General features: G+C 44.3%; 1 protein-coding gene across 1 annotated transcript in view; it reads left to right on the top strand.

Annotated features, from left to right (window-relative positions):
- The first annotated feature begins 334 nt into the window (after nucleotides 1–334).
- Nucleotides 335–23520, top strand: part of Ptpro (protein tyrosine phosphatase receptor type O) — a 205928-nt gene continuing 182742 nt past the window's right edge. Inside the window, exon 1 of the mRNA XM_032905510.1 lies at nucleotides 335–736. Coding sequence (XP_032761401.1) covers nucleotides 662–736 — 75 coding nt within the window. The 5' untranslated portion in view covers nucleotides 335–661. The remainder of the gene's footprint in view (nucleotides 737–23520) is intronic.

Below are 23520 nucleotides of genomic sequence, written 5' to 3'. Positions count from 1 at the left end.
GAGGTGAGTGTGGGGTCGGGGGCACATGAGTTGAGATTCGCCCCCTCTTTTGGAAAACATTTAAGTGTCACGTGTCACTAGTGGCTATGAGTACAAGGGCAAAGGAACGGGGTTGAGAAGGACCTGGGATAAGAGGCAGAGGGGAAACCCCCGCAAACACCTCCTTCTAGGAGACTCTGGAGGGGCTGAGGCGGAGCCTGGTCTGGGGGCTGCCTAGCGATGGGAAGCGAGCAGGCCCTGGTGGGAGGACCTGAGATCTGCACTTGAGGAGTTCCTTGCTCTGAGACAGAACATCCCTGTTGCTAGGGGGCCGCTGAGGGCTGCCTGCCTGCGGAGCCCGGGCAGCTCCCTCTGCACGCCGACCCCTGCCTCCCGTGGCAACCGCTGTAGCTGTGGCGCAGAGCCTCGCCCACTGCCATCCCCACCCTCTCCATCCTTAGCCATTAAGCGACGCCGGCTCCTGGAACGTTCTAGCAGGAGTCAGGCACAGAAGAGGAGAGCGATCCATCCGGAGGCGCAGGAGGACCTGCCAGGCGACATGCGGCCGCCTGGAGCCGCCCGGGCGCCCGAGGTCTAAGGCTGCCAGCCGGGACTGGTCATTGTAAGCGCCACGGGGACCCGCTGGCGCTGCCATCCCTCCCGGGTTCCTGGTCGCGCCACGATGGGGCACCTGCCTAGGGGAAGGCGCGGGGGCCGCCGCCTGCTACCTCTGCTCGGGCTCTTTGTGCTGCTCAAGGTAGGGACCCCCCCTGTCCTCCGAGATGGGGATCCATCCCGCCGTGGGGAGCTGCGCGCTCAGGGTGCGGTAGCCAGGCGGGGAGCGCCAGCCGCGCACGCTTTGTCCTCAGCGCGGTGCCGGGTGGGCTGCGGGGCTGCGGGTGGAAAGATCTGGAAGTTTGAGCCTTCCAGTTGTCGCCCTTTGTACTCTGCCACCTCAGCGACAGGCTTGCGGGATAGGGCTTTCTCAGGCAAAAAGGAGGGCACTTTCTTTTAGTGGTCCCCACTGCACCCCAATGCCACTTCACCTTCGCGCCCTCCCCCAGTGGAGCCTCGGTAAGGCTGCTTTGTCTCAGTCAATTCGCCTTCTGCGGGAATCACACGCTGAGCTCTGGACCAGACGCACCGGCCAGGCGGGGTGAGGGACAGGGTTCCATTGAATAAGGAATTAGCTCAACTCCAGGGGACGTCTCTCTCCCTGTCCTACCCTCCATCCACTTGGGGATGCCTGGTAAAAACTCTACACACTTCCATCCTTACATTACAGGATGCTGCCACTGATTTTAATGGTGGAATATATAATTTATAAAATTCACCTTTTCTTATCCTCTTTGGAACGTGCGGCTCAAAATTGTACTTTGAGGAAAAAAGTGAAAAGGAAAATACTGTCTAAAAAAACAAAATCTTGACGCTTGAAACATGCGGTTGTTTTTTCTAAAAGCGGTTTTCTTGGCATATGAAGGGAAGTTAGGAATTGGTTCCCCGTCACTCCTGGTTCCAAAGGTCTGCTTTGCTAGACCTTTCTCCCTTCTTGTCCCAGAAACTCAAGGATGGCCACAGGTGAACCGGAGCTATCCTTTCAGCACCACGAGGCTACCTAGCCTGGGTAGGTCAACAGTTAATGACTGCAAATGTTTCCGCATTAAGGAGTCACTTCGTGCTTATATGGTCATTAATTATGAATGCTCCCCAAGGTTATAGTGAACAGGACTCACGAGTCCCCCGTAGCACGAGTGCAAAGCTACTCTATGTTTTCTTCTTGTCTTCCTGGATCACAGGAAAATGCAGTCTCCCAGTAAACAGTACACGAGTGAAGTTGTGAGCTGTATTCCATATGTGCTCAAATTTTAAGTTGTCAGTCATTATTTTATTTTAAAATCTTGTAAATACTAAGTCCAGTTGCCCGTTTCACCCGCTTCTCTTTAGTGCACACCACGGATATAACATGCGTACTGAGTTTTTTTTTATAATTAATTTTTCTAATCGTTTGTCAGACTTTGCAACAACTCAGATGTCTAGATGACACCCTTTGAGAGCTTAAGACGAAAAAAGGGAGGTACATGTTTTCCTGAGAATAGCAAAGAAGTGTGTGTGTGTGTGTGTGTGTGTGTGTGTGTGCATGCCTGTGTGCGTGCGCAGGGCGCGCGCGCATGTGTGTGTGTGCGTGTGTGTGTGTGTGTGTGTGTGTGTGTGTGTGTGTGTGTGTAATATCTGACGTACATTTAGCCTTTGTAATAACTTCTGGGTTTTGTTTCATAGTGGATGAAATGAGACTATGTATCTTGAGAGGAAAAATTGAATGTTAAGTTAAAATGGGAAGAAAAATGTGTCAGAAGTTTGAACTCAAGTCATGGTAACAGACTAAGAAAATCCATCAGGGATAGCGTGGTGGTCTCTGAGTAAATGTAGCAGACGTTCCCTCTCTTTAACATAATATGTGTGTGTTTCTCAACATTTGCCCGCAAATGTCTATTATGATAAGCTGCACACCATAGCCCATCACTGAAAAATCTTATTTAAAGAAGTATTACACTAATGAGAGATAAATAATGCTGCAAGGGAGGTTGTTAATATTTATTTTGTGGAAGGATAACATCGCTTCACTTTAGTATAAAGCACACTAGAAAAAGGAAAACCTACAAATGGAAAAGCCACTAAGCCTCAATCCTCAAAGCATTTTCACACGTGCTCTTTGATTGAATCACACTTCCTTACAGTTAAGAAGAGATGTTCAAAGTGCTAAATTAGGCATCTAGTAAGATATCATACATTCTGTGTGGCTAGTATGCTATATGGCACTTTGGGAATACAGTATAATCTCTTTATAATTTTGAGGGTTTTTAAAATTCCAACTACTGAACAAAGAACCAGCAAAATGGATGTAACCATGCATGTGGTGGCACAAACCTCAAAACTGCCCATTATTAAATGTCAGATTGTCAACCAGATCTCAATGCTACAACCTAACGTGGTCCATGGGCATGAGACAAACCATTCTCCCATCGCCTATAAAAATCCATATCCTTAATTATGACAAGCGTCTATTCGTGTTATATTTATATCCTCCATATGAGCAAGAATTTCTAAAGAATGTAAGTCAAGTATTTCAACTGCGAAGCTTCATTTACAATTTCATATTTTCTATGATTTGGGTGGATTCATGCTGTGGGGAGATGGGGATGCATATGATATTCAGGTTATAGCCCATTTCTCTGAGGGACCATGGGAGGGGCAGAATGTTCAAGGCTTTGTACAGCGTTGCTTGTGCAGGCTTTAGTAATGGGTCCCTTTAACAAGGTAGCCCAGTTACCACTACACTTCATGAGGCGACCCATGAGGTGGTGTGACCTACACCCAATACTGGCCATGGGATGCTTAGAATTGTATATGGATGTTTGTGGTAAGCAAGAATGTACAGCTAAATACAAAAAAGATATCAAAGCTCTGTTATCAATGAAGAACCTTCTGGTCTCAAGTCTTCTGTCTATGGATCCAATGGAAGGCTTATATAGTATCTCCCTCTTGTATGTCTTCCCATAATTCCTGCTAAAAACAGCGCAACATCACCTTTTTACTGCCTTTCCTGAAAATGGCTCCCTCTATCACCCACCCAGTCAATACCAGTGCTTTGTCAACTAAGATACAAGCTGCAGACTATGACCTCATCGGAATTTGAAGTCTGTCTTCCCTGAAGTGTTGTTTATTAATGGTCAACCGGAAGCTCCCTGCTTCACTAGTAGGCTTGGCATGGGTCCTTTATTCCTTTGTTATCCAGTCTAAGTTTTCATATTTCTATTCTTGCATTAGATGTCATCAAAGATCATTAACTTTGAAACAGGCTCTAATACTTTATTTTTTTTTAAATACCTGTGTTTAATATTTGAGTGTTATGATATTGGCCACTTAGCTCTTACTCAGGATAAATACCTTTGATCATGGTGTTTCTGACTTTCTCTGAGATCTCTCTGTCTCTCTCGCTTACTCTCTCATGCACACTCCACGAGTTTCATTTTCCCATGGAAATTTTATCTTGAGCGTTCTGTGGATGGTTCACTGCCTCTGTGTTTGCAAGTGGTGGGTGTTGAGCCTTCCCACTGTGTGCACATTTCTGCCTTAGATCTTTGTGACGTAAAGGACTACTGTTGTGTTACAGAGAAAATGCACACTATGCCTCTGCCTAAAGCATAAACCAACTGCCAGGTCGCTATGTGTTGTGTGAACTATGTGCCCATGTGACAGATGCAGGGACAAGAGCTTGGTATTAGGTACCTTCCCTGTCACTCTCTATTTATCTTATTCATGTTTTTGAGACAGGATCTCTCATAGGACCTTGAACTCACTGTTCAAGACAGACCACTGGCCAGAGAGCTTTGGGGACCACTCGTGGGGTTACAGACATGTTTCCACTGCTGGCTTTTTACACAGGTGGTGGGGATGTAAACGTAGGTCTTCCTGTTTGCACAACAAGCACTTTAACTAGTGTGCCTCCTGCCCTGCCCTCAGCCAACTTGAGTCTTGAGCGTTTGGAAAGAAGCTTTATGTGGGTACCACTACTGTGGTTGGTGGCAGTGGGGCAACACGGGGAACTATAGAGCAAGCGCCACAGAAATCCATCCTCCTCTCCTCTAGTGTAATGAGTCCAGATGCATGGATCCACTGATGTCCCGTTCTTATATGCATAGTCCAGTGCAGAGAGGAGCTCTACCACACAGGGTTTCATGGTCCTCATCTAATGAATCCAAGTGTGGTTGGTATAAATTCTTTTGAAATAAAGTTTTATCTTCTAACTGTTGTCTTTCCCTGTGTGCTAGCATCTGGCATTAGAAGTGTGACAACAACTTAATATACTGGATAACAGTTTTCTCCGCTCTATAAATAGCTTCCGAGCGTTCTGAGATATTATAATAACTGACTTGTGAACGTGTCTATATAAGGAAACCCCTGAAGAGCTATCATTATAATAGTTAAATAATCATAATTATAATGTAGTCACGCACTATAAATAGTAAACCTTTATCAATCGCATACCAATATATTATTAAAATCACAAGTGGAAACACAAACTTATTATTTTTTCTACAAAAAATAGGTGTACCCAATAATACATTTTTTTTTATCACCAATGTCTTGAGTGGTTACTTGATTTTTATTGGTTAAAAAGCAGTAATTGGGGCCTGGAGAAGTGATTGGGAGATAACAGTGCTTACTGCTCTCGCAAAAGACCCAGGTTCAGTTCCCAACACCCACATGACAGCGCACAACCGTCTGTAACTCCAGCTTCAGAGGGTCTTGCACCCTCTTCTGGTCACACAGGTACTGCATAATTATGGTATGCAAACACCAAACACACACACACACACAAACACACACACACACACACACACATACACACACACACACAGAGGAAAGCACTTTACATAAAATAAAAGTAAATATTTTAAAAATTAATTTGAGAAACTGAAAGGAGCAGTGATAAGCAGGCATGCTCATAAGCCCAGCACTTGGAAGGTACAAGGTTATACCTAGTTGTTGGCCAGAGTAGCCAGGGTTAAAAAAAACAAAGGACATAGAAACTGGGAATGGCGCTGCACGTCTGCTAACCAAGCACTCAGAAGGCTGAAGCAGGAAGATTTCAAGCTCACGGCTACCTATGCTTACAGTAAGATGGACTCCTTTCTCAAAAAGGCAAGTCACAATTGACATGCTTAAGGTCAAATGGTTCCTATAGAAGCTAGTGTGTGTGTGTGTGTGTGTGTGTGTGTGTGTGTGTGTGTACGCGCACGTGTATCCTACAGCCAATATAGGTATATTAAAAATATTCTTGGCTCCCATTCTGTATCGCCATTCCCCATGATCACTACCATCGTCACTGCGTCAACGTTTCTGTATTCCTAACCGTCGTCAGAGACCCTCTAGTGCTTGTTGAGAACACTGCCTCTAACTGGTCCTTTTCAACCTACTCTGTCGGTAGTTCCCATGGAGGGATTTAATCCTGGGTCACTACCCAGTCACTTACACAACTCTTCTATGGAGCCCACTGGTCTCGTGTTTTCCTGCTTAAAGTAAGCGAACGAGAGCTTCGTAGCACACTAGCGTCAATTGCGCGCGCTGTGGTTTAAATGAAAAATATCCCCCACTGGATTGTGTCTGTGAACGCTTGGCTCCCAGCTGGTGGCACTGTTCTGAGAGGCTGAGGACCCTTTAGGAGGTGGAGTCTCACCAGAGGAGGTGGGTTCCTGGGATTTTATAGGCTGATCCCATTTCCGCCTGCTTCCTGGATGTAGTGTGAATGGCTGGCTGCCTTGCGATCCCGCCTTCTCTGCCCTGCTGGGACTGAAGCCCCTCTTAAACTGTCATCAGAGCACACACTTTCTCGCTTAAGCTGCTTCTTCACTGCACCCTGGTGTAAGTAGAAGAGGTAAGAATGTGAACAGGTTCAGGTGTGAAGTAGTTAGCACAACGAAGACTCCGTTCTCTTGCGCTATCGATTCCAGAAGGTTCCATATGGTTTCTATGAGCCATTGAGGGAAGTATGTGAAAACACAAGCTATAATTACAGCGACAACAAAAAAAACAACTTTATAAAAACCTCTCGTGCAATCTACAGCCACTGTTGATGTTTTTGTTTTCTTTTCTATGTGTGCTCCAGAACTCCATAAAAAAAAAAAAAAAAAAAAAAAAAAAGATTATTTCCTCCCTTGCAAACAGAGTCCTCAGCGCTAGAGGAACAACCATGTTGTGCTCACGTTTCTTAACTATTTCAACATCTATTTCTACAGTGAAGGATCTTTTCTTTCCTGGGGTTTTCTACATGCTGACAGACAACACAGCTTCTCTGTCTTCTGTGTCAAGTACTGCATTACAAATCTCTCTCTCTCTCTCTCTCTCTCTCTCTCTCTCTCTCTCTTTCTCTCTCTCTCGTAATTTCTGAAAGAAAATGAATGGCGTGGGAATGAAATGAAATCTAATGAAAACAGATGGACCACCACCGTCTAATTGTGCAAATATACGTGCTACCCAAAATTCGTATCTATTCTATGTGCACCTGTGGAGTAAAAGGCAACTTGCTGGAGAAAGTTTATTCCTTCGCTCTGTGGGTCCCAGGGATGGAATTCCGGCACGCAGGCTTGGTGGCAAGTGCCTTTGCTCACTGAGCCACTCCACATACATGTGCTGTTCTTAGAATGCTTTTTCCAAAGAAGAACAAAGTGCCATTTGCTCTCCTGAGAAAACTGTTCCTGTCTTAAAGTAAATGATACACCAAAGAAACCTAGTTTGCACTGGTGATTCATGAGCCTTTATTACTAAATGGCAAAGGCAAGAACACTCATCTATATTTTCAATCTATAGATTCAATTATATATATGATTCAAATGATAAATATTTCTTTGTGTGTGTGCTATTTCATTCAACTCTCTTAAGATAACTGAGACATTCATTTTGTTCTATTTATTCCCCCGAAATACAGATCAGTTGGCTTGTTTATGGATGAGAATATGGCAAGCCCACATGCTCCTGTTTATGATCTTGCACTATCAAGCCCCTTGTCAACTTAGTTCATTTTCTTTGCCTTTTGGTTTTCCTGAGCGAGCAGCCTATCCACGGTTGCTGTTGGCTCAGTCTTTTCCAGAAACCAGGGAGCGCTGGGAAATTACCTTCCCTCTTCAGTATGATGTCTGTCATTTGGATTACAGGACAGTGATTTACTGTCTGGCTACATCCAGTCAATCACTTACTGATGATCCATTAGGTGCCAAGAATTGACTAATGCTCGAGGGAAAGAATGGCTAACGGCCACTTGTTAACTGCAGTGGGCACGAAGGGGGCAGAGACACAGAATCAGAAACATGTCACACGATGTAGTTAGATATGTGTCACATGGAGGGCATGTAAGAGAGAACATGGAAGCATCGAGTGGTCGAAGGCTAAACACGAGCTATATCCTGAGGCACCAGCATTTTCTTTTTCAACGTAACCAGTGGGCACGAGACGCTAATTGAATTGATGTTGTGCTCATTAAAATTCTAGCATATAGCTTGACAAACAGATGATGAAAGTTTCAAGCAGCCGAAATACAAAAACACATATTTGAAGAATATACTCACTTGTGTATGCTCACTTTAAATAATCCTGGGGCAGATTGGTTTATGTGAATGGTCTTTTATTGCATTTGTTACTGTGGTAAACTCTGGTTAGTTCTAGTGGCTTTCTATAACTTCAGTTTCATTTTTGTCTGTTGGCAAAGTGTAACCAGAATCAGGGAGAAACTGTAATTAAATTATTTGTATTTTCACATCCGTGGCTGAAAGCAATGAGTCCCATCACTCCGTGAATTTATGAGAAGAAATGCCATCTAAAGGCCCCGTCACAGGGCTGAGCAGGTAAAGGTACTGCTGTCCACCATGATGGCCCAAGTTTAATCCAAGAACCCCCATGTCAGAAGGAAAGGATTCTGGGAAGTTGCCTTCCAAGGAACATACATACATGTTTCATGGCACTCATGTACTCTCACATACACACAAAAATAAATGAATGTAAAAACAATTTAAGTTGCATCTACAGAGTTAAAAGATATTAGAAAGTCTTGCTTTAAGCGAATCTAAATTTAATTTATATATTAATTTAAAATAAACTAATAAATTTAAAACTTTAATAAACTGTTTTTATTAAGTCTAATAATACTTACAGTCAAGGCAGTATTTCTGGAAACTTCTGAGAAGGTATTTATGGAAGCCTTGTATAAGGCTCCTTTCCCTACTTTATCTTTTTTTTAACTGAAATCAATTTTTTTGTTTATTAAAAAAAAAAAAAAAAAAAAGATGTTTAAGTGTGTTGCTCAGGGATGTCCACTCAATTTGACAGTACGTTGAGAACTGAAGTGTAGGGATAAAAAAGGAGAATGTGATGGTGGACTGGGGTGAGACAGGCACTTGCACATCTTATAGCGTGCTCCCTAGAGGATTAACTGGGGAGGGGAAAGCTGCCCTTAGCGTCTGTAGCTCCAGCCATGGACTGAAGTCCTAGACAGAATCAAAAAGCTAAAAGGGAAAGTGAGCTGGGTACCTGCATTTTTGTTCTCGACTTTGGACTCAGTGTGACTGACCGTCTCACACTTCGGCCATGGTGACTTCCCCACAACTATGAACCTCATATAAATATAGAACCTCAAAATGAGAACCAAAAGAAACTTCCCTTCCGGTTGGCTCAGTCGTTAAGAGCACTGGCTGTTCTGGCAGAGGACCCAGGTTCGGCTCCCAGCATCCACGTGGTGGCGCACTACTGTCTGATGCTCTGGTTCCGGGGATCCAGTGCCCTCTTCTGGCCTCTACGGGAAATGCATGCACTTGATACACATACATGCGGAAAAACATTAACGCATGTAAAAAGGATTCTTTAAAAAAAAAAAAAAAGAAGGAAGGGAAAGGAAAAGAAACTCTTGTGAATTGCTTTCTGTCAAGTATTCTATTACAGTAAAAAGAAAACCAATTTGTGTCAGGTGTGTTCTTGCCTCAGACCACCAAGGAAAAGTGTGACACTTACAGTTGTCACTAGAAAATGCCTAATATTTAGCTGTACTGAAAATTCTGAATATTTATTTAAAAACAGAGCCTTTTAGTCAAATTTGACCTGAAACTGATGAGGACCTTAAACTCCTGATTCTCCCTCCCGCCTCTTTGGGAAACATCATCTTCAAATTCCTAGCTCTTAAGTTCACTATCAAAGAAGACTGGGTGTGGTGTCATCCCGCACTGGGCTGAGGGTCTGGAAGCAAAGCCAGAGGATTACAATTTCCAGAATACACCACGAGATTCAACAACAACAACAACAACAACAACACAAACAGAAACAAAATTAAGTGTACGCTGTCTGTGATGCGTCTTTAAACATTGAGATATGTGGTTCTCCTCTTCAAGATACAGAAGAGAACCAGGCATGTTGGGTTAAAACGCACTGATACGAACCATTATTTACACTTAAAGGAAGTAGCAAGATGTGACCAAACTTACTATGCATTGTGCTGTGGAATTTCCCTCTTCGGTTTTCCCTAACCAAATTAGACTTTTTAATTAGTCTCTCACAACCGGCTACAGGCTTCACTCACAGTGGTTAGACTCCAGGGATTCGCAATATGGAAATGCTTGTATGCAAAACTTCTCACTAAAGTGATTGCAAGAGTTTAGAATTAAATAGGATGGGCTGTAGAAACAGAGCTTAAGCACTGGTGAAGTCATTGTTATTCTTGTTGTTTTTAATTATCAAGATCTGATAAAACTCAGCTCCCATTCAGGTTATACAGGGCTGAATTCTTGGATTTATATTTTATGCATATGAAACTCAAAAAGCCTACAGGGTCTTTAAAGCTATGTTCACCTGTGTCCTATTACTGGAATTGTTTCAACTCCTTGATCTGTAGAAAGCCTTTCCTTTTTCTTAGGTTAATGGAGAAGTAGGAAGACTTTCTGTTGAAATTCTTGTTGCTATGCTGAAGTCTCCAATCAGCCTCCTTGATGGTCTTTCACAGATCTGAAGTGGGGAACTCTTCAATTGCAATATTCAAGGACACCTGAATCAGATGTGTATCAATAGTCACAATGATTTTATATTAATATATTAAGAATTCAAAGTAGACACTGTAGCAAAAACAACAGACACAGACAGAAAAAGAAGAAGGCTTCTTCCTAAACGGTAGACTTCAAACTCACTACCCTCTGGAAATATGTATTCCAAACTTGTTCCCTATGTCTATTCAAAATACATATACATATATGTAGGTGTGTTCATATATACAGTCAAAAATCATTAAATTGCCCTACCGTGCATGTTCTTCTTTCTAAACTGTGTTAATAGTTTTTCAAGCCTTTATATTTTTCAGCCTTCTGAAATTTGTTCCATTAAACCATAAGCCCAAGGGCCAATTATATAAGATTCACACATATGTACTTACATTAATTAAGGGCATATATTATCATGGATACTGATCACAGGCATGACACGAGGATCAGGGATTTGGAGGGTAAGGGGATCGTTGCTTGCATGAGTGCTGTCTGTCAGTGTGAGCGGTTGAAAACCAAACCACTCGCAGAGCTTTCCAATGTTATACTGACAGGATTTTATTTCCCACTTTGTCTAAACCAAATCTTGTCACAAGAAAGTAAAGAGCAAAGATTGTCTACTGGGTGGAAAAGTAAAGATTCTGACTTGAGTTCTAACTGTGTTCTGTACTAGCAGTATGACAGTTAGCAGTGCACTGCCCTATTCATGGGAGAAAAGCAGGCGTGGCCCTGTGTGTTGCTGTCCCTTCTATTCCTATGACCAGTATCCTAGCCTGTGTCCCTTGACTCCTAGTTTCCTACCCTTTGAGGGAACTTCCTTTCGCATAAGAATGGGTGACGCTCTTCTCTTGCTTGACCTTGCGCCCTGGGGCTGGGTAATTGGCCTAGAACTGAGCAGCTGGTCTCAGTGAAGCTCACTGTAGGGCTGCAGCTTTTGGGACAGGCTGAAGCTAGAATCCTCAGGACCTCGCTTTCTAACCGATTGGAAAGTAGCCAGGGGCGTGGCTCTTTGGCATGAGCTCAATCATAAAACTGACAGAATCATTTTATATGAGGGAAGAAGCAGGCAGGGGCAGAAGAGACTTCAGTAAGACTGTCCGTCAGGACAAGAAGATGGATCTAATCTCTCGGACGCTACAGGGTCGCTCCACAGGTGTAGAGACCAGCCTCAAAACACCAACCCCACCATAGCCAAGCAGGCCCCGTATTGATTCTCTCAGGGTCATGGAGGAATGAGAACCACGGTGGTTATATGATTTGTCATGCCAACTGGGGCACTTCTGTGAGCAAAGCGATCATTATACTGGGGTAACCGACACGAATTGACCTGTTCTGGGAAAAGCAGGGCAGATGGACCCCTCCTTGAACATACCGACAGACATCACTTTACACACTGAAGTGTCACCGTCTCCTGACCCTTCTCACCCAATTCTGAAACCTTTATCCTAACAGCTAACATATCGGAGGCTTCAGAGTCACCCAAATACAGCCTGCACCTGGGAGCGGGTTGTACCAACCAGACATGGACGACCATCACGACGCATGGGAAGCGTTAGAACCCGTGGCCCATCCACGTATGGCGATGAGGACGTAGTGACATCACCTCAATGAGAGTAGGCTGAGTGAAGCAATGAGCTTAAAATCTGGAATTCTGTGTGGTTATACTTATGCAATGTTCTTGAGAGAGTGAAGTCACTGAGCTGGGGGATTGATTCCTGTTTACCAAGGCTTGGAGTGGGGAACATGGGAAGAGTATATGTGTGCACCTGTAAAGGGGCAGCCTAAGGAAGCCTTGGGATATGGCCGAGGTTTCTCTTGATTGTGACGGTAGTTCCCTCGAACCATTCATAGCTGTAAGATCTGGCTGTCTCCATAGGCCCACATTCCAACTTGTACATGTGCCCAAGTGCATCCCTGAACCCCAAACGTGTATATTTTCACAAGTACATGTGCAAACGGTGGAGTCAGAAGGATGGTTACCAATGACAGTTTCATAATTTGGGTGTTTGCTTATTTTGATAGGCAACGTTGCTACCACTGGAGGAGGTGAAATGAAGGCTACGGGGCCCTTTTTCTGTACATTTATCTGTGTGTATCTAGGAGGGGGATGTATGCATTTGTGTGTACATGTGAGTGTGCGAGTATGCTCGCCTGTGTGTAGCCGCCAGGGAACGATTAACTCTGGTATCTCCCTCTATCACACTCTCCTTTATTTTTTGAGGCAGGGTTTCTCTCTCACTGAACCTGGAACTTAACCATTTAGGCTGGGCTAGCCCACTGTGTCCGCTCACATCCCACCCTCTGCCTGCAATGCTAGAGTTACAGAGGTAATGTCCACGCAGCTCAGATTTTACTCACTGAGCCATGGCCCCAGCCATTGCTTTCGACTTTGTGTAAGTCCATAAAGATTTCCAAGATACACCTTAGTGCTTTTGTTGTTTAGCTTGCTGGGTTTTTATTGTGTCTGTCAGTCTGCTAAATATTTTAACTTACCAGCTGACAGATTTAGCCTCTTGCCTATAGCAGCTCAGAAATAAGATAATGACATTCACAGGGGAAGTGAGTCTATCTGAATAAATGCATAACATTTTAGGAAAATGTATGCAAAATTGGAAAGGACTAAAACACAAAATACCATTAGCCCGCAGACTGGAGTTTATTTTGAAGGAGGTTGCACATTTTTATCTGCAGTTCCTAAGACTCGGCTTGCAAATCCTTAAAACACCAAGAGTTAAGACGGCCCCATTCACAATGCTCACACCAACACTGAGGACACCACAGTGACTTCAGAGGAGCAGAGGAAAGTGGCGTTGTGAAGTCGCCCTGGTGGGATAGAACCAGGACAGGTGGCTGATTGAGAAAAAACAGTTTGTTTTTGTAGGGGATTACCTTAGAGCACATCATGAACCGTGCGAAATAAATTAGAACGAAATAGAGTGCGCAAGGTGAGTTTCCAAAGTCTGAGTGGAAAGTGTGGTGGTTGGAAGAGTTTTGAAGAAGAATATGTTTAGTTCAACTGCTCATCCTTAAACGTATCCAGGCTCTCCTGTGAGGATGAGATTGTGCCCATTCTTCTTTCAAAGATTTGTTTGTTTTATATATGTGAGGACACTGTCGCTGTCTTCAGACACTCCAGAGGGGGGCGTCGGATCCCATTACAGATGCTTGTGAGTGGTGGCTGGGAATTGAACTCACGACCTGTGGAAGAGCAGTCAGTGCTCTTAACCGCTGAGCCGTCTCCTGAAATGAAGTCGTGTGGTCAGAAAATCTGTAACGTAGATGAAGGTAATGTGGACACAGGAAAGCTTAAGGGACAGTGTATGAGAACACTGTAAAAAGCTTAGACACAGTAGCCCATTAGCCCGAAGAAGGAGGAGAGTACACACTAATGAAGACCAGGGCATAGGGGTTGAAGGAACGTTTGTTTTGAGAAAGAAATAAAAGCTCAGGTGAGTCCCGTTCAATAGATTTGATGGAGATTAAGTCAGGGGAAATCAATGAGCACATCTGTAGGGAAAGCAGGGTATTAAAATAAATGTGCAATCATTTTGGAGACACACAAAATACCAAAGACCTTAATAAAACATTATCAGTGACAAACTCGAGTTTACTCTGCGGCCAGTTGCAGACTGAGCTGTACTCTCGCAAGACTGACGTTGGGGCGAGAAGATTCAACCAGGTTTAGGAGGCTTGAACAAGACGTGGATGGATTCGAGCCCTGAATGGGGAGTAAAGTCTGTGCCCCCAAGTGACTCTGCACCAGAGTTCCTCACGCACACATTAAGACGCACTCCACAGCGGCAAGCACGGAAAATTATCATACCTCATTTTAGCTTTAATTGCTTTTATAATTCTGAATTTGCTGTTGAATGCAAATGCTTAATTCTAAATACGAGTTCTCTGTCTTAATTAGATAAAGTAATCCTCTGTTGCTTGGGTAGCTCAGTAAATTAGTCCCTAGACTTAAACTCTCCTGCATCCCGTGGTTTATGCATTAATCTGTAGCCACTTGTACCGACAAATGGGACACGAATGTATTTTTTTTTCCAGACTTATGTTGTAACCATTGGCACGCTTTCAAATTTGTTTCCTTTGGATGTGACTAAAAATTACTCTTGTGACCATAATAATTATAATTTGTGTTAATGTAGTCTCATAATTGTGGAATTTCCTCTCCAGGATTTTTCTTTATTTAAAGCTGTGTGTTAAAATTGCGTGCTGGCAGCCCCCAAACAAACAGAGAACGCCAGCAGTGTTAATGTACAGCCAACACTCGCCGTCTGTCGGTTTCCACATCTGTTGGCTTGTCTGACCTCACGTTGGAAGTCTCCAGAACACTGTACCTCCACTGACCGCGTGCAGGCGCTTTTTCTATTACTAATTCAGAAGAAATTCAGTCCACCAACCGTGTAGTGTTTACACCACAGTATCTGCTCTAAATAAGCGAGGAATTGCTTACAATATATAGAAGGGTGTGCCTAGATGGCACCTTTAGAGATTCTGCCATTTACAGATACTGATACCACCAGGGTTCCGGGGACCAATCCTGGGGGAGAAATCAAGGACCAGTTGTAGGCACAAATGCTAACTCACCAATCAAGGCTCTGCAAACAGGGTCATATCAACGGGTCCCTCAAGGAACCAAGCAACGCGAGTAACTGGCAGAGATCGTATCGATCTGTCCCAGCCTCACTGCCTCACTCCCGATGGCGATGGCACCAGCGACACCATTGCCTAGTACGAAGGACTTTCATGCTATGTTCCACAAATGATCTCATCCCGTCCTTGCGTGGCTTCCTACCGAGTTATGATTATTTCGGTAATGGAGAAGCTGAGTTACAGAGACGCTCTGAAGGAGCAGTAAAGAGTCCCTACTCTTTGCCTGGTATAGCTAGGTGCACAGTGCCTCACACACTACACACTTTGTCTGATGTGGTCTTCACTTCCCGTCTGTCTGTCTGTCTGTCTGTCTGTCTCCCTCCATCCTACTACAGAAGTGTCTCGAGACTCTTGTGACTGAATCTTCTCTTAAGCCCCTTTGTGGGGGCTGACATTTGGATAGAAATCCAGCAGGGGTTCATCCTGATAACAATCCTTGATCATCCAAAACCTTCCCGGTGTTTCTCAACCTAATTTTTGCCCACCAATCTGTCAGCCACGTGCTTGCACACCAAAGCCTGCTGTCAGGTTCTGTGAGCTCACAAACATCAGGTTTGTGCTTCCATTTATCACGCCCTACACTTTCGGGGCAGGAGGGGCTTCTCCACCGTGTTGGATAATTACTCAGAGTTGAGCTGTAATGAACTGGGAAGGAAGATGCCCGCTCTCAACGTGTGTCCGTCCACACCTTCCCCAGCCCACAACGTAGATAGCAACTTGAGATGCCGTGGCTTCCTGGCTTTGTGTGACTCTTACCCATAAAACATGCCTATCCCTTTAAGAAAGGACAACAACAGTTTTTACACTAATGTCTTCCTTTTGATTGCATTAGGTTTGCAAATTAAACCGATTAATGGTGGCATTCGGTGAAGCTCTCAGCTCTTCTGTTTAATACTCTTATCTGACAACGTGTAAATAGAAGACATAATTAATTACTCACGACTTGCATGTCAAGTTGAATAAAAAATCACATCCCCAGGAGGCCTGCTATTACATATCTGACTGTTCTGGGAAATTGGTTTCACGAGGAGAAGGCATACCTGGAGATATGGGTTTTGTTTGTTTTCCTATCCATTTTATTTAATTCATTAGAGTGTCTTTAAAAAGATGTGGAAGAAAAACATGACCTACCAACATGATTTGAAGAGGCTTATTGCATTTGCCCTCAAATGGTTATTTTTCCTTTTGTTTTTGTTTTTTTTTTTTTAAAGTGTTTTTCAGTTTTTATCAATGGGATCCTAAACTCTGTAGCTGAGAGTTTTTTAACTGATGATGACTTCTTACAAATTACAGCCCCCGGAAGGTGACAGCTCCCTCTTTAGAATGCCCAGACACTGATATAATCAACCAGCCAGAGCGTCTTCTGCATAAATGGCCTCAGCCTGGGACTGGGAGCATTTGAGAGTTTACAAAGGCGGAGGGGGAGGGGGTCTTCATCATGTCTTCTATCTTATCTGTCTAGAGTTGAGCTGAATGAAACGAGGTCCCTGCTTTAACTGGAACATTCCACAGTTCGTATTTAGCTCTCAATCTGTTCTATGGTAATTTTTTGAGGGAGCGGACGGTGTCTGACAGAGCGCTGTGCCGCCGTGAGAGGTGGGCCTGCTTCTGTGGCTCCTCATCTCCCTAAAGTCTTGTCTTGGAAGAATTTTTGAATGGGCCTTCCTTGTGATGGAGATTTAATAAAATCAGTGTTTGCCTCAGGTCAGGTAAGCTGGCCATCAAGTAAGGCCACCAAGGAAATTCCCTCACCCCCCATCACTCAGCCACAGCACCTCTCTGGGGAACAAAAGGACGCTTCATCACTTCCGTCTCACGGGAGCGCCGTGAAGTCTAAATGAGGTAACCCGTGAACACGCTTTGTAAACTGTAAAGCGCCATTTAAGGATGCTACCCTATGAGAGATGATGACGTGGTCTGCTTCCTTTACCTTATTCAGAGCTTTTCCTTCTTGCCCTGACTCTGTGTATCTGCTTGTGTGTCCCGGAAGTCTTCCGTTCAAACTCAAGCACCTCCCTTTTATAAAGCGGGCCAGACCTGAGTTAGTGGACGTCACTTGTACTCACAGCTTAAGTATGTAAGTGGAATTCCCTGTTGCATCAATGTCCTGAGAGGTTTCTAGAAGATGACAATACTTCCATGTCAGCTCTATCATTTATTGGTGATCAAACGCTTAATAAATGTGAGTGTGCATCCTAGTATACACGGTGCTACCAGTGTTACTTTTGCGTCTATGTGGGTGGCCCATAGTTATCTGCCTCATGCTATAAGCAGCTATCATTCACTCACTCTTCTTATCAATACATATTTAGGTCCAGTTAAATGGCCAGCACAGTTCTCATCACTGTTTTCTGGGGTTCATAAGAGAATGTGTTTTTATAGCACTAACCCCAACTACAGAGCATCGGGTCTCAGCATAGCCTATGTCTTACTCTGTTTCCTACAAAGAGCCCTGCTAGGTTCTTAATGGCGCATGGGACATTTGTTCTGAACTCCTGTTTCCCCCAGGTACCACTGCTGCCTTTCTAGGCTCTACGTTTTGGATATCAGTTTTACCCACTACAGCATCTTTGCCCATGCTCTCAAAATTTATTCTCCTCTTGAGATATAAAGACTCCTTTTCTGGGCCAAGCTTGTGCCTTATGTTTTGATTCTCTCCTTGGAGCTTGTCAGTTTTAAGTCAATCAATGTCATTTCTGTCACAGTGATTTTTTTCAGGCATGTCTGAATTCCCCGTAGACACGAGCTAGGCTCTCCTTCCCCGACCCCACCCTATCACATTAACAGTTGAAAAATTAGTTGTCTAACTGTATTTCCCTCTTGTTCACCTTGGCCATTTCCCAGGAGACTTGGATAAACTGGCAGCCTAACCATAGGCCTGGCAGCCGGCAGGCAGATGTGCGAGAGGGTGTTGGATTGGAGATGATTATCCAACAACACAGTCACCACAAGGACAACAAAATGCCCATGCAAAATACATTATTTTCTGTCTTTCGTGAAAGCGTGTCATCTTAATTCAACATGAATTTGAATGCAAGGTCAAAATTGTATTCATACTTTGCCCCAACCATTCACCTCCAGAGCAATTCAGTTATTGCATAGTTCTGAGAACATATATTTGGGCATCGAAATCGGAACTGATGGAGGACAGAAAGTTGGGTGGGGAGCAACAAGGGGGACTCTGGGGGGTGCAATGAACGTGATCCAAGCAAATTGTAGAAGATTCCTGAAGAATTGGTTAGCAAAAGACACAGAGTTGGGAGGGGGGAGAGTGGAGCTTTGAGGAATTAGGGGGAAGAGTGAGGATTAGATATGATTAAAAGTACATTGTATATGTGTAAGAAATTCTCGAGACACTAATAAAAGTGTTATATGGGGAACAAAGGAAATGTAGGATTAGAGGGAAAAAAATTGCCTCAAGAGGTGGCCACTGAACATGAATTAAAATGTAAAAGTTGTAAAAATAAGCTTCGCCATTCATGTGAACACATCCTGGGTGGAAGGTGGGTTTGTGTATGAGACTACATAAATCATTACCAGTATCTAACCAAATGTAAGATGGGTACACTCTGTCTTTCCGATTGGGAGGAGGACATTTCAGGAGTGAGGTAGAAGTCCAGTGCAATGGAAACCCCATAAATCTATGAGGGTGATGCTGGCAAGGCCTGCTTGCAATGGGGGACACTGAGCCTGAAGAGACCATCTCCTATAACCTTGTATGCCTCAAATAGAGGGACTGGTACCCCAACATGGCCACAAAACCTCCGACCTACAGTGCCATGCCTGTAAGATGTGCTGGGACCGGAGCATAGCATAATCATCATCAGAGACACCAGAGAGCCGTCATCCAGTCACTGATGGGAGCGGATGCAGAGTCCCACCGTCAAACATCAGGCAGAGCTCAGAGTCCTGTAGGAGGACTGAAGGGAGGACTGAAGGAGCCAGAGGGATGGAGGACATCACAAGGTCACAACCACAGAAGCAACTGAGCAGGACTCGAGTGGGCTCCCAGAGAGCAGGGAGGCTGTCTGGGTCTGACCTGGGTCCTTTGTATACATATATTATATGTGTAACTAAGTGTTCTTGTGGGATTTCTAACAGTAGGAGCACGGGCTGTCTCTGACTCCTTTGTCTGCCTTTGGGACCCCTTTGCTCCTGTTGGGTTGCCTCATTCGGCCTTGATGTGAGAATTTGCGCCTGGTCTTACCGTTGCTTGCTAAGCTGTATTGTGTTGATGTCCTTTGGAAGTTCTGCTCTTTTCTGAGGGGAGGTGAAGTGGTCGGGGAGAGGTGCGGGGAAAGATTGGAGGGAGGAAGGAGAGAAGGGAAGGGAAACTGCAGTCAGGTTGTAGTATATGAGAAAAGAATAAAAATAAGGGGAAAATTATTGGAATATTAATAAAAAAAGCAGAAATGTTAGTTAATAAAAATATTGATAGTATTCTTACAAGCATTCAAAATATAATTTAGATCTATGAGACTATATGTATTATCTTTTTATTTTATTAAAGAAATTTGCATACGATGGAAAAAATAATTCTGTCTTTTAAAAAAAATGAAGTAATAAGAAGAAATGTGCACCCCTCTGAATTTCCTGTTTTTGAGCATTCTTAGCGTTGCCACCCCAGCGCCATGTGAACGTGGGAAATCCGTCCCATGATATTGAGAATCAAAAGTGAACGTCATCCACATGGTTGTGGAAATGCGTTTAGAAATTTAACCCCACGAGCTGACCCTCTCAGAGACATAGAGCGCTTTTCACGGACGCGGTGTTGACCATTGAGAAGGCTGAATCGGGGCCTTCGTAGTCTACCAGCTGTCTCTGCAGGAAACCGTAAAACCTGAGTGAGTCCACGTAAGTCAGGGAGAGGAATGACGCCGCCTCCTTCCCAACACCACCATTTCTGGTTAAAAGAAGCGGAAGCAAGTTCAGTGTGTGTACATTACTGGAACAGTCCCGCGTTGGAAAATTCAGATCTTTCCGATGGTGTAAGATCAGAGTGGAGAGTGAAGTCTCCCGACGGCTCTACAGAAGAACAGGCGCTCACATGTGCGATTCCGTGGCTCTTTTCATATGCTGATCTCCATTCAGCGTCGAGTCTTTCTCTCTTCACAAACCATCTGGGAGATTGACACAGTGCCTCTCACCAGATGGCCTAGCACGCCGATCTCTCACTTCCACGGCACCATACTGCCATGACGAGCCCTGAATACTTTAACACAGTGCCGTTGCTCAAGAATTCCTCTGCTTGCTGCGCTGCGAACCACCCCATTGTTGCACATTTTATTTCCCGGGGTCCAAACCTCACATGATTTTCATCATGTACAAAACTGTTCGAGGGATCCAAGGAGCTAAACATTTCAACTGAGAACTATCCTGTCTTCATTCCCCTTGTCTTCTTACCTATCATTCCCTCTCTTCCCTGGTCTCTATGTTTCTGGTCCATGCTCTGTCTCTGGAGTCCGTCCTTTCTCCTTCTTGCCTCCTCATACTCACTGCTTTGGAAGGATCCGTGAAAGCAGCAGAACTCAGCCACTGTGTGTGCTCTGGCTGGAGGCTCGCACAACTCCTGAGTCCAGACTGCAGGCGGCTTACACCACTCCACACAGGACCCAGCAGTCTTTGGTGACTGCGTTACAATGTAACTACATCTGGGGCTGTCGTCTGTGAAGTTGTTTCCGGAGCCCTGATTTCCTCTCCCTCTGGTCTTGAGAAATAGAGTGAGAACCACTGAAGGACAAAGACGAGGGAAAAGCCTTTCTACAGCTCAGATACACATCCTAACTATCTTCCCACAGCCCTCCCCTTACTGCTTTTAAGTTTTTGTGAATTCTAGACATTTAAGATTCAAGGAGAAAGTGCGAATCAGGAAAGTTGACTACTAGGATTGGCCTCGTGCCCAAGGCGTCTTTTCTTTAAGACCTTCTGTGTTCACTTCCTTGTTTCTTTTGACTCTTAAACCTTAGAGCTTCCCTGATCCCTGACACATAGACTAACTGTACACTACGAGTTTCAGGGTTGAACATCAGCCTTGAGTGATTACTATGTGTCTACTCGCTGTTCCCTGGGAAAGTCCCACTACTGCAGGAACATACAGAGTCTTGCCTCGGATTTCCTTCCCATGCATCTCCCCACCAAAATTTCAGAATGCCCCCTTGTGCGTCATCCAGTCACTCCTGACGTGTGCCGCCTTGGAGGTGACAGCAGCCAGCTGGTTCTCCTGACGTCTCCTTTCCCGTCCTGTTCTCTCAGTGTAGAGCCAGAGGAAGTTGTCTGCCACTTGCCAGGAACAGGGAAAGACCCAAGGAGCAGATCCTGTTCAGCGTAGTCTAACACTGGCTCAGGCAAGCTCGATGTTCCTCCCCGGTGGGATTTTGTGGAGTAGAGCACCCACCAGTCTTCACAAGAAACCTCTGTATCTGCTCGGTGTGGCTGAGAGGAGGAGTAGGAAATTTGAGATATAAAAAGAAAAATATCGAGTTCTCGTGTCAGGGAGGAGGACGGGTAGCTCAGTCATTTAGCAAAAGGGGACACAGTTGAGCAAGATGAGTGTTATCTTATGGCCTTGATTAAAACATATAGATCTCTTTCTGCAAGTGTTCTGAGAAAGGCCACATTCTTCTGGGCCTTGAAGAAAATTCCTAGTTCACCACCTCTCCAGTATTGTCTGTCTCCAGTCTTTACTTCCTATGTTGTGCTGTAGTCCTTCTGCGGACGATTCCCTGGTTTTGGCTCCCCACCATTTCTCACCACCTAGTCCCCGGCAGGTTCCATTCTCTGTACCTCACAGTTCCTTCCCATCATTCTCTCTTCTGGCTCCTGTCAATCCTCCAGCCCTCAGGTGAAGGCACTGCCCACAGAGTTATCAGACTCCTCCCCTCTAGGACTGTGGGGCTCATCTGAGTTCCTCCTTCCCCTTGAACTGCTCCTCAAGAATGGACAACGTCTGTGTATTCCCCAAGACACAGCTCAGAAACCTTCTCTTCTTTGCGTCCACTGCAGCCTCCGCCCAAGGGAAGCAGACACTCAAAGCTTAGTGAATCATGAACACAAAGCTATGGCTGTTGTTGCTTTAAATGGTGGTGGCAATATTTATCTATATATTTGCTTTCCTGACGAGGCTCGAATATTAACTTCCTATTATTAAAAGATGTTTATTTTTTCAACTGGATATTTTTATTTACATTTCTTTTTTCCTTTTCGTTTATTTTTATTGGATATTTTTTATTTACATTTCAAATGTTATCCCTTTCCCATTTTCCTGTCCATAAGCCCCCTATCCCATCTCTGCTCCCCCTTCTTCTGTGAAGGTGTCTCCCCCTTCCTGCCTCCCCGCCCTGACATTCCCCTTCACTGGGGGCTCCAGCCTTGGCAACACCAAGGGCTTCTTTTCCCTTTGGCGCCCAACAAGGCCATCCTCTGCTACATATGCAGCTGGAGCCATGGTTCTTTCCATGTGTACCTAAATATCTTTATTATCTTTGACTCCACCCGCTCATCCTTTGGGTATGTTTAAGACTTTGCTTCCCAGTTCCCTGTTGCTCTGTAAGAAGGCAATAAAGTGTTAACTGGCCTTTACCTGGTATATTTCTTAAATCCTGACATACACAAATGATCAAAGATTTTCTTAAATTAATCAGTGCGTTCACATGAACATCTTACAAAATAAGCTTTTCTATAAGTACACAAAGAATTATTTGGGGTAGCTTTAGTTTTTTAGATTTCACTTTCCATTAGAAAGCTACATTTCGTTTATTATTCCATTATAGCTAATTGGTATGGCCATATAAAGAAGAAGGATCTAGAAAACCTAATAAATAACATAACGAAACCAATTTTGTGACAAAGAAGGTGGGCATGGGGACACTGGCCTGGAATCTGAGCATTTGAGAGACTGGCACAGCAGAATCTCACGTTCTAGGGCAGCTTGAATTATAGAGCAACAGCCCGTCCCAAAAACTAAACACACACGCGCATGTGGGCGCCCCCCCCACATATACATACACACACATGCACACATACACATACACCACACACATAAACACACACATACACACACATAAACACACACATGCACACATACATATACACCACACACATAAACACACACATACACACACATACACACATAAACACACACATGCACACACACACATACACACACACACATACACACACATCACACACACACATCACACACACACACACACACACACACACACACACACACACACATACACACACACACACACACACACACACACACACACACATACACACACACACACACATACACACACACACACAAACA

Source organism: Rattus rattus, chromosome 6, assembly GCF_011064425.1.
Source record: "Rattus rattus isolate New Zealand chromosome 6, Rrattus_CSIRO_v1, whole genome shotgun sequence".
Classification (NCBI taxonomy): Eukaryota; Metazoa; Chordata; class Mammalia; order Rodentia; family Muridae; genus Rattus; species Rattus rattus.
The sequence above is the reverse complement of the archived record's forward strand: the minus strand, read 5'-3'. Positions and strand labels throughout refer to the sequence as shown.